Here is a 12,113-nt window from a genome sequence, read left to right as displayed (position 1 = left end):
TACAAAGACTCAAAATTCTAAATATGCTCAGTCCTAAAAGTTATTTACTCTTGCATTGGATAAAGAAAACCAACTCAGAGATGGGAGTATTTCTTCTCACTAGCTACCATAAACCAGCCTGAAAACTTACTTTTCCCGCAGTTGACGTAGCTCACACTTCAAATCTTCATCTTCTATGTCTGACTCATTATCGCTGCTCAGGTAGGAAGAGTTGAATGAGTTGCTGAGACTCTGGACTGGAAGACTGATTTTGGAAACAGGTGGATGAAGAGAATCAGGACTCCCCAAACCATCGTCAAACTCTTTAGCTGCACCACTCAGGAAAGCAGCTTCCAAGTCAGATGACGGTCCATTCAGATGCAGAGATGGCCTTCTCTGTGCAAATTCCGATTTAGGAGTTGTAAGTGGAGAAGAAGCTTGCTCAGAGTCCACGGACAAAGGGACAACTTCAGGAATCTCTCTCTCTACGCAGGTTACCTCATCTTGAGTTCTAGACACAGAAAAGCGACCAACTTTGTCTGTCGTTGTGGTCACCTGGAAACGTCCAACCTTGGTTGGCTGCAAATGAACGGTGGGAGGGACTCCACCATCCACTGCATCCACTGAAGTAGCAGGAATATTATCTGCTGTCCCACTGAAGATTTGCTTCACGAGAGTACTTTCTGGACTGCTGCTAGACAAAGATGAGGATTCCGAGGCTCTTGTTTCAAAGTGCTTGGGTTTACTTTCACTGCCTTTCTGATCATCCACAGCCACGGACACCTAATTGTAACAGAGATATTATTAACTCAGTTTAATTGTAGAAACACATAAGGCGTATAGCACTTTAGGTCCCTGCACTGAAAAGATGACAATATACATTTATACGTTGTGAAAGAAATATGGAGAGGGAGTAAAATGAAGTAGAATTTGTCTCAATTGTAGAAACAAGGGGTATTAATAGAGGGCCTAAGAGATGTGCCAAAAGCTTAACAGAAAAAGCCATGACAATTTTAAATATGTTTTTCTCTTTACACACATTTAGTTAAAAAGCCAATCATTGCACTGGACTGTTCACTGATAAAATGATCGTTCCTCAATACCAGTCAATACCTGATCAGAGCTGTGGTATTGGCCTGTTTTTCCTATTTTAAGTGTTACTGTAATGTTTAGCAAGATACTGTTCCTGATTCTGAACTATGAATCTCAGCCAGTTTTAAGAGATAATGGAGGATCACAATTTCCCACTACCAGTTTGTACAATAGTGGTGTTAATATTGTAGTCCACTCAGAACAGAAACAGAAATAATTATTTCCCCTCAGTGCTCTCCTTTGGAAATCTTACTTTTGGGTTTTACTTTTTAAAAATGGATGTTTATATTATTTTAAAGACTTTTCCCTTTTTCTGGAAACAGAATGTCTGGCTGAAGAGTTATATGCTCATGTAGTAAACCACTACCCTGGGGAATATTTATGGCTAAGTGCCAGGAATTAACGATCACAGAAACCTTCATAGGGAAATAACATGGAGAGAAAGTGATGGAATTTTATGGATTTTCTCCAAAATTTCATTCCTATGCATTTGAGAAACCCTTCACACAAGGTAATTTACTAGAGAAATGTGCCTCCAGTGTCTGGTATTGGTGTTATATTCTGGCTCCCTGTTCTCTAGCTCACTGCCCGACCAATGGACCCTCAGAGACCCTGGTTCTGGCTGTTGCCACTGAATGCCAGGTCAGTTTGTAATAAAGCCTCCCTCATCCATGATTTCAGTTAGTCAACTAATGGATCCCATGGGTTTCAGGAGGCTATTTGGGTCGTTCCTGAAGGTATGGTGCATGTCCTAACCGAAGCCTTAGTTGCAGCTGAGACTTTGAAGCGGATTGTGTCTATGCGGTTCTTTCCTCTTGTCATGAGTTTCTACTTTTTGCTAATATTGTTAACTAAATTAGGAATACTTTTGGACTAAAATTAATCCTATTCTGATCCCACTACTGCTCGGTTGCCTTATTTACACAATATGTTAACTTCCTCTTTACCTATTTATTGTACTATGTGAACACAATCATTATGAAGTTTGAAAATGCTCAAAGGGAAGAAGACTGCAAGTTGAAAGATTGTGTGGATATTGGTTTCTTAGTGGGCTTAATGTCTTGTGAAATGGCTTATTTAACACCCAATTAAATAACTAGACATTAGCTGAGGAACAATTTAGGAAATTGCTATCTACCTAAGGCAAATCAGCAGAAAACATGGAAAAAAAGAGGCTCTGAGGCAAAAGCAGCAATTCCTGAAGAAAAAAGGCTGAAATTATGGCCAGAAGCAATGGGATTTGAGAATAGCAAAATCCCCATTAACACTAAGTAGGCTAGTCCTAATGCGTCAGAAGAACCTTTGGCATAATAGTCATGAAACAGAAAAGAAATCTATATCTACACCAGTGTTCTTGGGAGGAAGAAATCTATTTTGCCACAATTATTATGCAACTCTACCTTTAATGGGGGCAGGGTAGTGTAAAGTCAAGATGGTGAACAGAAATTATGAGAAAATAACTTGGCATTGTGGGAAAAATTTAATGGGAAATTCCAGGAAGAGCATTCTGCCTGACATTTTGTTGAGACGCAGGACCATTTTCACACAATTATACATAGTCTTTCTTCTGTTCATCTAAGCAGCAAAATAACTGAACAAGCAAACACCGATGTTTGCTTCAGTATCCAAGCAAATGTACATCAGAATATATACTTTTTTGTTACAATAAAGTTACAATATTTGAACTTTTTCAATTTATCTGCAATTATGCCATCTTTGCCCTCACAGTAAATATCCAAATTAAAAAGCCTTCTGTTTTTGAGGTAGGCAGGAAGCCTTGGGTATTTAAAGGCTGGAACAAGGTTTGGGATGGGATGAAATCTTTCCCTTTTCTGGCTGCTTTTCTAATTATAACTTTCTTGGCAGTGGTGATGGGCTCTAATAACAGCCATTTGGTAAAAAAGGAGTAATAACATTCCATGCTAATACCTGAAAACGACCCATCTTAAGAACTGCAACTCCTGAGGTGCTACTTGTGGCAAAGCTCTCTGCATCCTGAGAACCTGAAACACCAAATGAAAAAAGAATGTGAGAATGTGATATAAGTCTCTATCCCTTAACCCTGGAAAATAAATTCTCTGGGGAAAAAAAAATCAACTGAAAATATTAATTATATCAAATTAAGTCAGTCAATGATGACATTACTGAACGTGACGGGCCAAGGTTCAGAATCCATACAGTAGTTTGTTATGTTCCTACGTTCCATTATGAACTCTAACAAGCTTTTATTTGTGGACGCCTTTTAATACTGCCGGAACCTCAAAAGTTTAGAATTGGAAGATGATGAACGAATTTAAGGAATTTACTCTGCCTAGACAAGCCAGAGAAGGAGTCCAGTTCTGCATTTGCAAACAATGGTGTCTGTGGGTGGGACAAAAGAGGCAGGCTGGCAGAGGTAACACTGCAAATGGAAGGGCTACATATGTGCACCAATGGTGCTCTTAGATGCCTTTCCTTCTTTGCCACCTGCCTATCAGCAACAGTAGCCACCACTCCCATGTCACCTCATCCAGCCTCTCCTTCCCTGACAGCTGTTTGCTGTCTTTATACTCCTTCCCATTGGCTCTGCTCTGCTCACCCCAGCTGGAGGAGGAGGAGGAGGGATGCTAGGTAGCTGAGTCACTTCAGGGGCTACCCTAAATTCCCAGGCATCAGGCACAAATATGAGAGAATGGCTGCTTTAGGAAGGGGCAGAGAATGGAAACAGCAATGATGGCAGCATTTCAGGGCAAACCCCGGTGAACCTGGAATTGTAGGGGGTTGTTCTTTCTAATTCAAAAGGGACATGAATGTTATTGTTTCCGAGGCAGCTGGAACAAAAGTGAGATGCTGGTGGGCTCCCTACTAGCCATATTCCGCTGAAAGGCCAAAGCAAAGAAACTTGGAGCCTCTCCTGCTAGGACTTCTCCTTGTCTACCGTAACGTATTAGTCAGGAGCTATGCCCAGATATGGAGCCCTAATGATATATTGGCTTCTTCCCTTTCTGATGTTACTTCTCTCTCTCCTCAAGCCCACCTTATCCCCAAGTGCAGGTCTGGGTTTCAAGCTAATTAATTTTCCCTACGGTACCTTATGACAGTGTTTCCCAAACTTGACAATTTTAAGGCATGTGGACTTCAACTCCCAGAATTCCACAGCCAGCATTGCTGGCTGTGGAATTCTGGGAGTTGAAGTCCACATGCCTTAAAATTGTCAAGTTTGGGAAACACTGCCTTATGAGATGGATGAAACTGGGCCAAGGACCCTGGAGAGCGGATGCCAAGTGCTAATCCCTGCCATATGTCAGCTGAAAGGGTCTAGGGATGCCCGTGACAGCTTCTAAAATATTTACTATTTCTATTCGGACCCGGAGAGACAGTCAGCGTAGAATTGCCTTGTGCCTTGTACTTCATGGCCCCCATTACAGGTTAGGGGCTGGGCCTGGCTGTCAGGCTGACATGGTGTTGGCATGTTTCCCTACATGGGAGTAACTACTATCTGTCCTACTGGCCTAAATTAACCCAAAGGGGCTACTGGACACAAGTAAGCACCAAACACTATCTCCATAAAGAGGAAGAGGCTACTCCAGAGTCTGAGAACCCCTGTTTTAGCATATTATGGAAATATTAGGACAAATAATCCCTTGGATTCAATTCCAAAAAGTTATTTTGAAGCACATGGAACATGAAAGCAGCATTTAAGAGTCATTTATTAAAACAGGCAGCTCTCTTTTCAAGATTCTGCAGCTGCTTTCATGCATTTCTGTCAGCTACTGCATTTAGGATCCCTTGACCTTCAAAACATTTTTTCAAAACTGAATCCAAACACATAATTAAAACAAAGAAAAAACCCTGCTAACCACAAAATCACATTAAACTGAAAAATAATGCACCAATGCAGCCATTTTAGCTATACATATATGCACTTTTTTCTGTCTATATCACTCAAGCATTTTAAATAGCTAGATAACTTTGTGTTCATTTATGGTGTCATCAAATTCTAAAAGCAAATGTTTTTGAAATTATAATGTTACAAAGTCTTTTAACCGTATTACAAAGCAATTCTAAATAAAACATTGTTTTGGCAATATCAGAAGCCCGCTTTCTAGTTTCCAGAAATTGTTATAAACAGAGACCCTTACCAGAATCTGTGGGTTGTTCTGATGTAGACACCATTCCAGTAACTGCTGAAGTTGCCACAGGTGGTACAGACTATGAAAACACAGCAAAAAATTAATTTGTTCTTTTTATTCTTTTGTAGGTTGGGACAATCATCAATATGTCATCATTTGAATGTCCCATCATTTTTCTTAAGATGCAGATACAAAAGCAAAGCACTTATGAATATCCACTGTAGCAGACTGATACCACTAGGAACTAGTTCAGCTAATTTCCATACTGAATGTTCCAGAATGTTGGTGTTATTGTAAAAAAAAAAACCCACATACCCCTCATATTTGTTGCAGGGAAAGAATTCTGAACAGGCATTGGACTGCATCATTTTAGACTACAGTTATGATATGAGGCAAGTTAAGATGATGTTTGAGGGCACCTCTCTTGATGTCGACTAGGCTCCACTTACCTCTGACTTTAATTTTTAAAATTAGAGATGAACAACAACTGAAAACTACCATATGCTCTAAAGCAAAACTCAAGCACTTTGCAACTTTTTGTTTCCAAGACTGGCTTGGATTTTATATAAGCTTCCTTAGAAAATAAAACGGTAACCAGTGCTTTGGCAGAAACTGTATTTCTTATCGGAAAAAGGAAAATCCTGTATACGTCAATACAATTTGCGATTCTAAGAAAATGGTGGGAATTTTTTTTGTTAGTCTGCATCTTATAAATGGTTATCTTATAACCATCCATACCCAACGTGACACCAATTTCAAAGCAGTCCTTTCATTAAGAAACCAAAACATGTACTCAACATTCTACATGTGTTCATTAGCTACAAAAGCAAACCTCATGTTGGTTCAACCACCCAAAATAAACCCTCAAAGATCCACCACTGTTTCTGCCCTGCTTGGTGATGATCAGAAGGGGAATAGTGGCAATAAAATTTTCTCATTTTTTTGCTTCAGAATGGGGGATGATTAAATGGAAAATATGTGCCTTAAGCCTAGCAGACTTTAAGAGTCCTATTATCCCCATCATTTGTCTTTGGGAATGTGTAGCAAACCACGAAAGTACAGAGATAAATATCCCATGGAAAGAATCAACTTACTTTGATGGAGGAGAGTTGGAATTTGTAAAGTGCTTCATTAAATTTTTGCAACACTTAAAGCAAACATTTTACCATTTAAAATTTTCATCCCCAACACTGGAAGGAAAAAAAAAAATCCAACCTTGGGGAAAAAACAAGTCTAAAAATACTGAGCAATTCAATGGTGCTGCAAAAGGCTGGGCATATTGGCTTGTGGGCAGTTCTAGAGTATGAAACAAACAAAACAGAGCCAGCAAATCTGATTAGCACTCTTAAAATTTTCTGAAGAATTGCAATCAGCTCATAAGCAAATGAATATTTTCAAGTTATTTTTAGTCGAAACGTACACATGCAGTTGTTGTAACCATCTCTGGACTCAGGGTTCTTCTCAACTGGGCATCCAGATCTTCCAGAGGTTGTTGGGACTAGAAGAAGGAAGATCAGTTAGACTTTGTTTCCTAAAGCATCCTAACGCACATGGCATCTTTTAATATGCAACAAATATCTGAGCAGTCATAGCTTTATATATACAAAACTATAGTTTTATGGTCAAACATATTCAAGGCATTTGGCATATAAAGATTGGCCTTTATGAAGTCTCTAACTTTATATACATTCAATTTGCCCATGGCAATCTTACTTGAAACATCTGAAAGTATACTGCAACATTAAAAAAAGAATACAAGTATATACTAACAATTCTACTGAGACATTCTTGTGATTGTCAAGATACAAACCTCATGGATCCTCTTTTTTTCTGAGCTGATATAAATATGCCTATCCACTCCTTTGTATTTTTCATACTGCCATTGGGAAATTTCTCAACAACTTTGTTTTTGCATAATAAATATGGGTTAAATATAAGTTATCTGCACAGTGACAAACGCACAAGTAAAATCACAATCACATCTACTTGACCCATGCTTGTTACATTAAGTAGTTAATGGTAAATTGGTAACCCGTGTGCATGTATCAATTCTTGCTAGCACAATAATCGAAAAAAGAGTAATTCACCAATGCCATCTATTTCCTTCACACATTGAAAAACACATTAATGATTTAATTGATTCTTGGGGCTCAATCCTTCAAAGGCCTATTAAGAAAGAATTAAGTCAAATTGTTTAGAGTTCTATCCTTACTGTGCATAGATAGAATTTCAAAATCCAGGTAGCATTTACTACCATGTAGAATACTATGTCTGATTAGCAAATTAATATTTTTAAGTTATATTTTATTGTATTTGCAAGATCAAGTTTACATATAGATTTCCAGCATATCCAACTGTATGTTTTGTAACCCTTCTAGCATTGTGTTATGAACGAATAGTATTGAAAATATTTTTAAAAAACAGACACTAGGTAAAGACACAATATAAAATATAAACTGTGTAATTCAGAGTTTAGCGGTTTAGTTATTTGGAGAATCCCATGCAAGACTTTAGTAATGCCGATTCTCATAAATTCAGCATAGGTTTAAGATTTGATTTAACCATTACATATATTTGGTTTAGCATGAAGCAGCAAAGCATTAAAATTAACTTAACAAATATTGCACATCTTAATCACAACGACAGTGTTTCCAATTCAAGAGACTACATGCCCTGATGTTTTTAAAAAAGATATCTTGCAATAAAAATATAATCATATATGACATTGCTTTTTATATTTGTGTGTGTGTGTGTGTGTGTGTGTGTGTGTGTGTGTGTGTGAGAGAGAGAGAGAGAGAGAGAGAGAGAGAGAGAGAGAGATACTCTTGCCTTTCTTCTAAATGCTGAAGCCACTTCCACAGAGATTGTCCTTATTTCTGTCAGACAACAGCAACCCCATGAAGTAGGCTGCATCCAGAAAGTGGCTGGCCCAAAGCCACTCAGTTGGTCTCTATTATTGAATGTGAACTTTACCCCTCTCTAGTTCTTGCCCAATATATTAGACACACTAGCTCTAAAATGATATATTCACATAGTATTCTCCAGCATTAGTTAATATAGATACGGTATCTACAACAGTTTTCAGCAGATGGAAGTGCATGTTCAACCTTGTTTGGGCTTCCAAATCTAAGTGGAGTTAGGATTGGTTAGTTCTTGGATGGGAGACAAGGGCTGTAGATTACACAGGGAAATAAAAAAGAATAAGAAAGCAATGATAAACCATTTCTGTATCCTGTCAGGATAACTATGTGGACACATCTATGAACTTTCCAATTCCTATAATCAAGATCCACAGAATTGAAAAGGCTCATATCATTATACACTGATCAGCAAACACTGAAAATAGTATTTCCTATAAAAACATTGCTTATAAGTGCCCAAAGATTTCTGGCTGACTATTTATCAAAAACAACACACTGTATTTTTCATCTGTTTCCTAAAGTGGTCCCCATTACCAACTGAACATGAAGCACTAGGACTTTATTCACTGGATGTACCATTATTTTAAAGAAAAAAATACCTCTAACAAACTAATTACATGTCAAACTTTGGAACACATTTAAAAGGAACTATGCACTGATATCAAAAAAAGCTTAATATCTTTACATCAGTTAATAGAAAAGTTCAACAGCTATTTTGTATTGGGAGGGAAAGGGACTGAAAATAAAAATACCTTCAAATAAGAAGTCTCTCTATTATTAAGTGAGATTATGCAAGAAAAAGTTGCCCAGTTAAAAAAGGGTGTAGGAAGAACTATCATGCAATAGAGTTTAACTGAAGCATGCTCATTGAAAGAAAAAAAAAAAGGAGAAGCAGATAGCCATAGAGCACCTGAGTTAGTGTAGGTCCCGGAAAGGGTGGCAGCTGCTCACTGGATAGAGCACCAGTTGGAAGTTCAGAACCTACTGGTAATGCCTATGGATAGACATGAAATTAAAGTTTAGTGATTGAAGCAAAAATTGAACTTCACATGAAACAGAAGTATTTTGTTCTAGAGTAGTGTTTCCCAAACTTGACAATTTTAAGGCATGAGGACTTCAACTCCCAGAATTCCACAGCCATTCCACGCTGGCTGTGGAATTCTGGGAGTTGAAGTCCACATGCCTTAAAATTGTCAAGTTTGGGAAACACTGTTCTAGAGCCTCCAATAGTTAAAAGACCATCAGCTTCAGTTATGATTAATTGCTGAAATTCTTTATATCAGTAATACACAAAAAAGCAAAACTTCAACAAAGAAACTAACCATTTTCAGACCCCAAGGTTTGATCATAATCAGTGGAATGTGCATTTCTTTTTTTTGGGGGGGGGGAGAGATGACAATCTGATATATATTGGGCAGAATATATTTCATGAAAACATAGTTTAGTTCTGTCTAAATACCAAACTGGCACTTCTCTTTAAAAAAAAGTTATAGCTTTTTGTCTAAAACTGGGCAATTTCTATCATTTTAAAGGTATTTGTTTTGCCTGGAACTTTTTCCCCCATTCTGTTAAAAAAATAAGAATAGCCTTATCCATTTTTAGTTCTCCCAAGCTCATAAGTGAAAGGCAAACATCTTATTAGAGACCTTGGGTAAACTCTAATCCAAGCTAATTTGAACAAATTTTCAACGTGACAAAATAAGTCCAAACCAAAATGGTTAATGCACATCACTAGTATTTTGATAAAAAGCACTAAGGGAATAGTTAATATTTTAAACCCCTTCTGTATCTTACACAGAGTTTGAACATGTATTGTTTAGACAGACATACTCTTGTTTCCATGAAAATAAGACCTAGCCGGAAAATAAACCCTAGCATTATTTTTTCAGGATGCTTGTAATATAAGCCCTGCCCCCAAAATAAGCCCCAGTTAAGATCATCAGCCAGACGGACACATTTAGTCCCGTAAAACCTAACTGGAAAATAAGCCCTAATGCGTCTTTTGAAGCAAAAATTAATATAAGACCCTGCTTTATTTTTGGGGAAACACGGGTAATTGTCATGTGCTTAATTCAAAAACAAATTCACTCACAGCAAGACAAGCTAGAGTCAAGTTACAGCCGAAGGTTATACTTATTTGAATTGTTCATGAGATTGGCCTAGCTACCATGCAAATGAAGGAAAATGTTATCAAATATGCTGAAGGAAACTGTAAAATTGGTTGTTTTATTAAAAGATACTGGAGCATGCAAATTCAAGAGTGGAAATGTTACATTACCAACAATTGTTAAAACAGATGCACCAAAATGAGGCATATCAGCCTAACAGGAAAATTCTGGATATTTCCATTATACAAAATAGCAGTGAGTCTAAAGAATGGAATGCAGAGTTTTGAACATCTCCACTCCTCCATCAAAAATGGGTAGCTGTATAAAATTTAGTCTGGAATTAAACTTCATTATAAACCTTTTTTTTTTAAAAAAAAGGAAGAACATTAGAAGTTGTTGCAATATATCTTTATATATGATAGTTTGAGGGGATTGTTTAACTCTACGTAAGAAAACACAAAGGTTATCATGTTAGTATCTTTGTAAAAAAAGATGATTACTGTGCATCTATCTGTTTATTACCTTCTATATCTATAATTACGATTAGTGATTCATATAAACCAATATGGCCGGAATGAGTTAATTTGGTCTTCATTTGTTTTCTTCCAGAAATCTTAAAAATAAACTCAGTCTCCATCTGAGTTTTTCCAAACTCCAGTAACCTGTTAGTTTTCCCTGTGTTCAACAGCATCGATGTTCTCTTTAATTTGGCAAAGAAATGTGGTTCATAATTTCTCCCAATTAATATTTAAGACAGCATATTATTCAGCTTTGATTGAAGACCTTAAAGTGGTGATCTGGGAATTCACACGAATGATGTATGTTCCTACACAAACCAATATTCTGAAACATTCTCTAGCTGAGTTTTTTTTTGGCAGAAAGCTACCCTTCAAAGATAAACTGAGATGGAAGGGAAGAGGGAGGAAGTGCATTAGTTTGACAAGATTTCTTTCTATAGGTAAGGAACAACAAAGAAAATTGCTCAGAAGAATCTTAATATGTCTTCCTTGATTACTGAAACCTGACATAGACTCCATCCTGTTGCATTCAATTTCTTGGTAATTACTCAGTTTCAGGACATTATAGATAAATGTGCCACTTAGCAGGGAAAGGGTCACATGAATCTACAGATGACCGAGCACTCAAAGGATTTATAACTATAGTACAGTGTACAAGTAGTCCTGGCTTAACAATGCTGAGACCGGAAACTCTGTCACTAAGCAATGTAGTTTTAAGTAGAAAAACCCTGTGACCCCATTGGTCAGCAATAGCAGTTCTGGCAGTCTGGCATCATTAGGAGAAAACCATGTAGATCATTAATCAAGAACCTCAAGTGACCCCCAACTTGCAACTTTCTTCTAGCTATCCATTGACTTTGTTTGTCAGAAGCAAGGGAAAGCCACAAATCATGATCACATGACTGTGGGACACACATAGATTTTATTTATTTTTATTCCACCTTTATTATTTTAATAAATAACTCATGGTGGTGAACACACTTTAACACTTCTTCCTCCTATTTCCCACACAACAACAACCCTGTGAGTCAGTTGGGCTGAGAGACTGACTGGTCCAAAGCCACCCAGCTGGCTTTCATATCTAAGACTAAAACTCACAGTCTCCTGATTTCTAGCCTGGTGCCTTTACCACTAGACTAGATTAGCTGAGGACGCAGATATGTAACTTTACAAAATACACAGCTATGATGGTATTTAGTCACCGTAGCCTTAACCCTCCATAAATTTATCAGATTTAAAGCCATCCAGGTTGGTGGCTATCAAAGCATTTTGTGGTAAATTATATAATTTAGTTATGCGTGATATTGTTAAATATGTTTTATCCAATCAAATTCCTTACCATTCCATTTCATTGAGCGAGCCAACATTTTATTATGATAAATA

The 12,113-nt window shown here is 37.4% G+C and overlaps 1 protein-coding gene across 13 annotated transcripts in view; it reads right to left on the bottom strand.

The window, feature by feature from the left end:
* WNK1 (WNK lysine deficient protein kinase 1) overlaps nucleotides 1-12,113 on the bottom strand; it is a 167,250-nt gene that overhangs the window by 16,727 nt on the left and 138,410 nt on the right. For 12 of the 13 annotated variants that reach the window (XM_039355024.1, XM_039355189.1, XM_039355351.1 and 9 more), the window contains 5 exons: nucleotides 9,015-9,098; nucleotides 6,604-6,681; nucleotides 5,193-5,262; nucleotides 3,001-3,074; nucleotides 131-762 (listed from right to left, as the gene is read on the bottom strand). In XM_039355024.1, the coding sequence (XP_039210958.1) occupies nucleotides 131-762; nucleotides 3,001-3,074; nucleotides 5,193-5,262; nucleotides 6,604-6,681; nucleotides 9,015-9,098 (938 nt within the window). The remainder of the gene's footprint in view (nucleotides 1-130; nucleotides 763-3,000; nucleotides 3,075-5,192; nucleotides 5,263-6,603; nucleotides 6,682-9,014; nucleotides 9,099-12,113) is intronic. The other variant, XM_039355112.1, reaches the window with a different exon arrangement.

This window comes from Crotalus tigris, unplaced genomic scaffold (assembly GCF_016545835.1).
Source record: "Crotalus tigris isolate CLP2741 ecotype Arizona unplaced genomic scaffold, ASM1654583v1 scf7180000017541.2806704, whole genome shotgun sequence".
Lineage (NCBI taxonomy): Eukaryota > Metazoa > Chordata > Lepidosauria > Squamata > Viperidae > Crotalus > Crotalus tigris.
The sequence above is the reverse complement of the archived record's forward strand: the minus strand, read 5'-3'. Positions and strand labels throughout refer to the sequence as shown.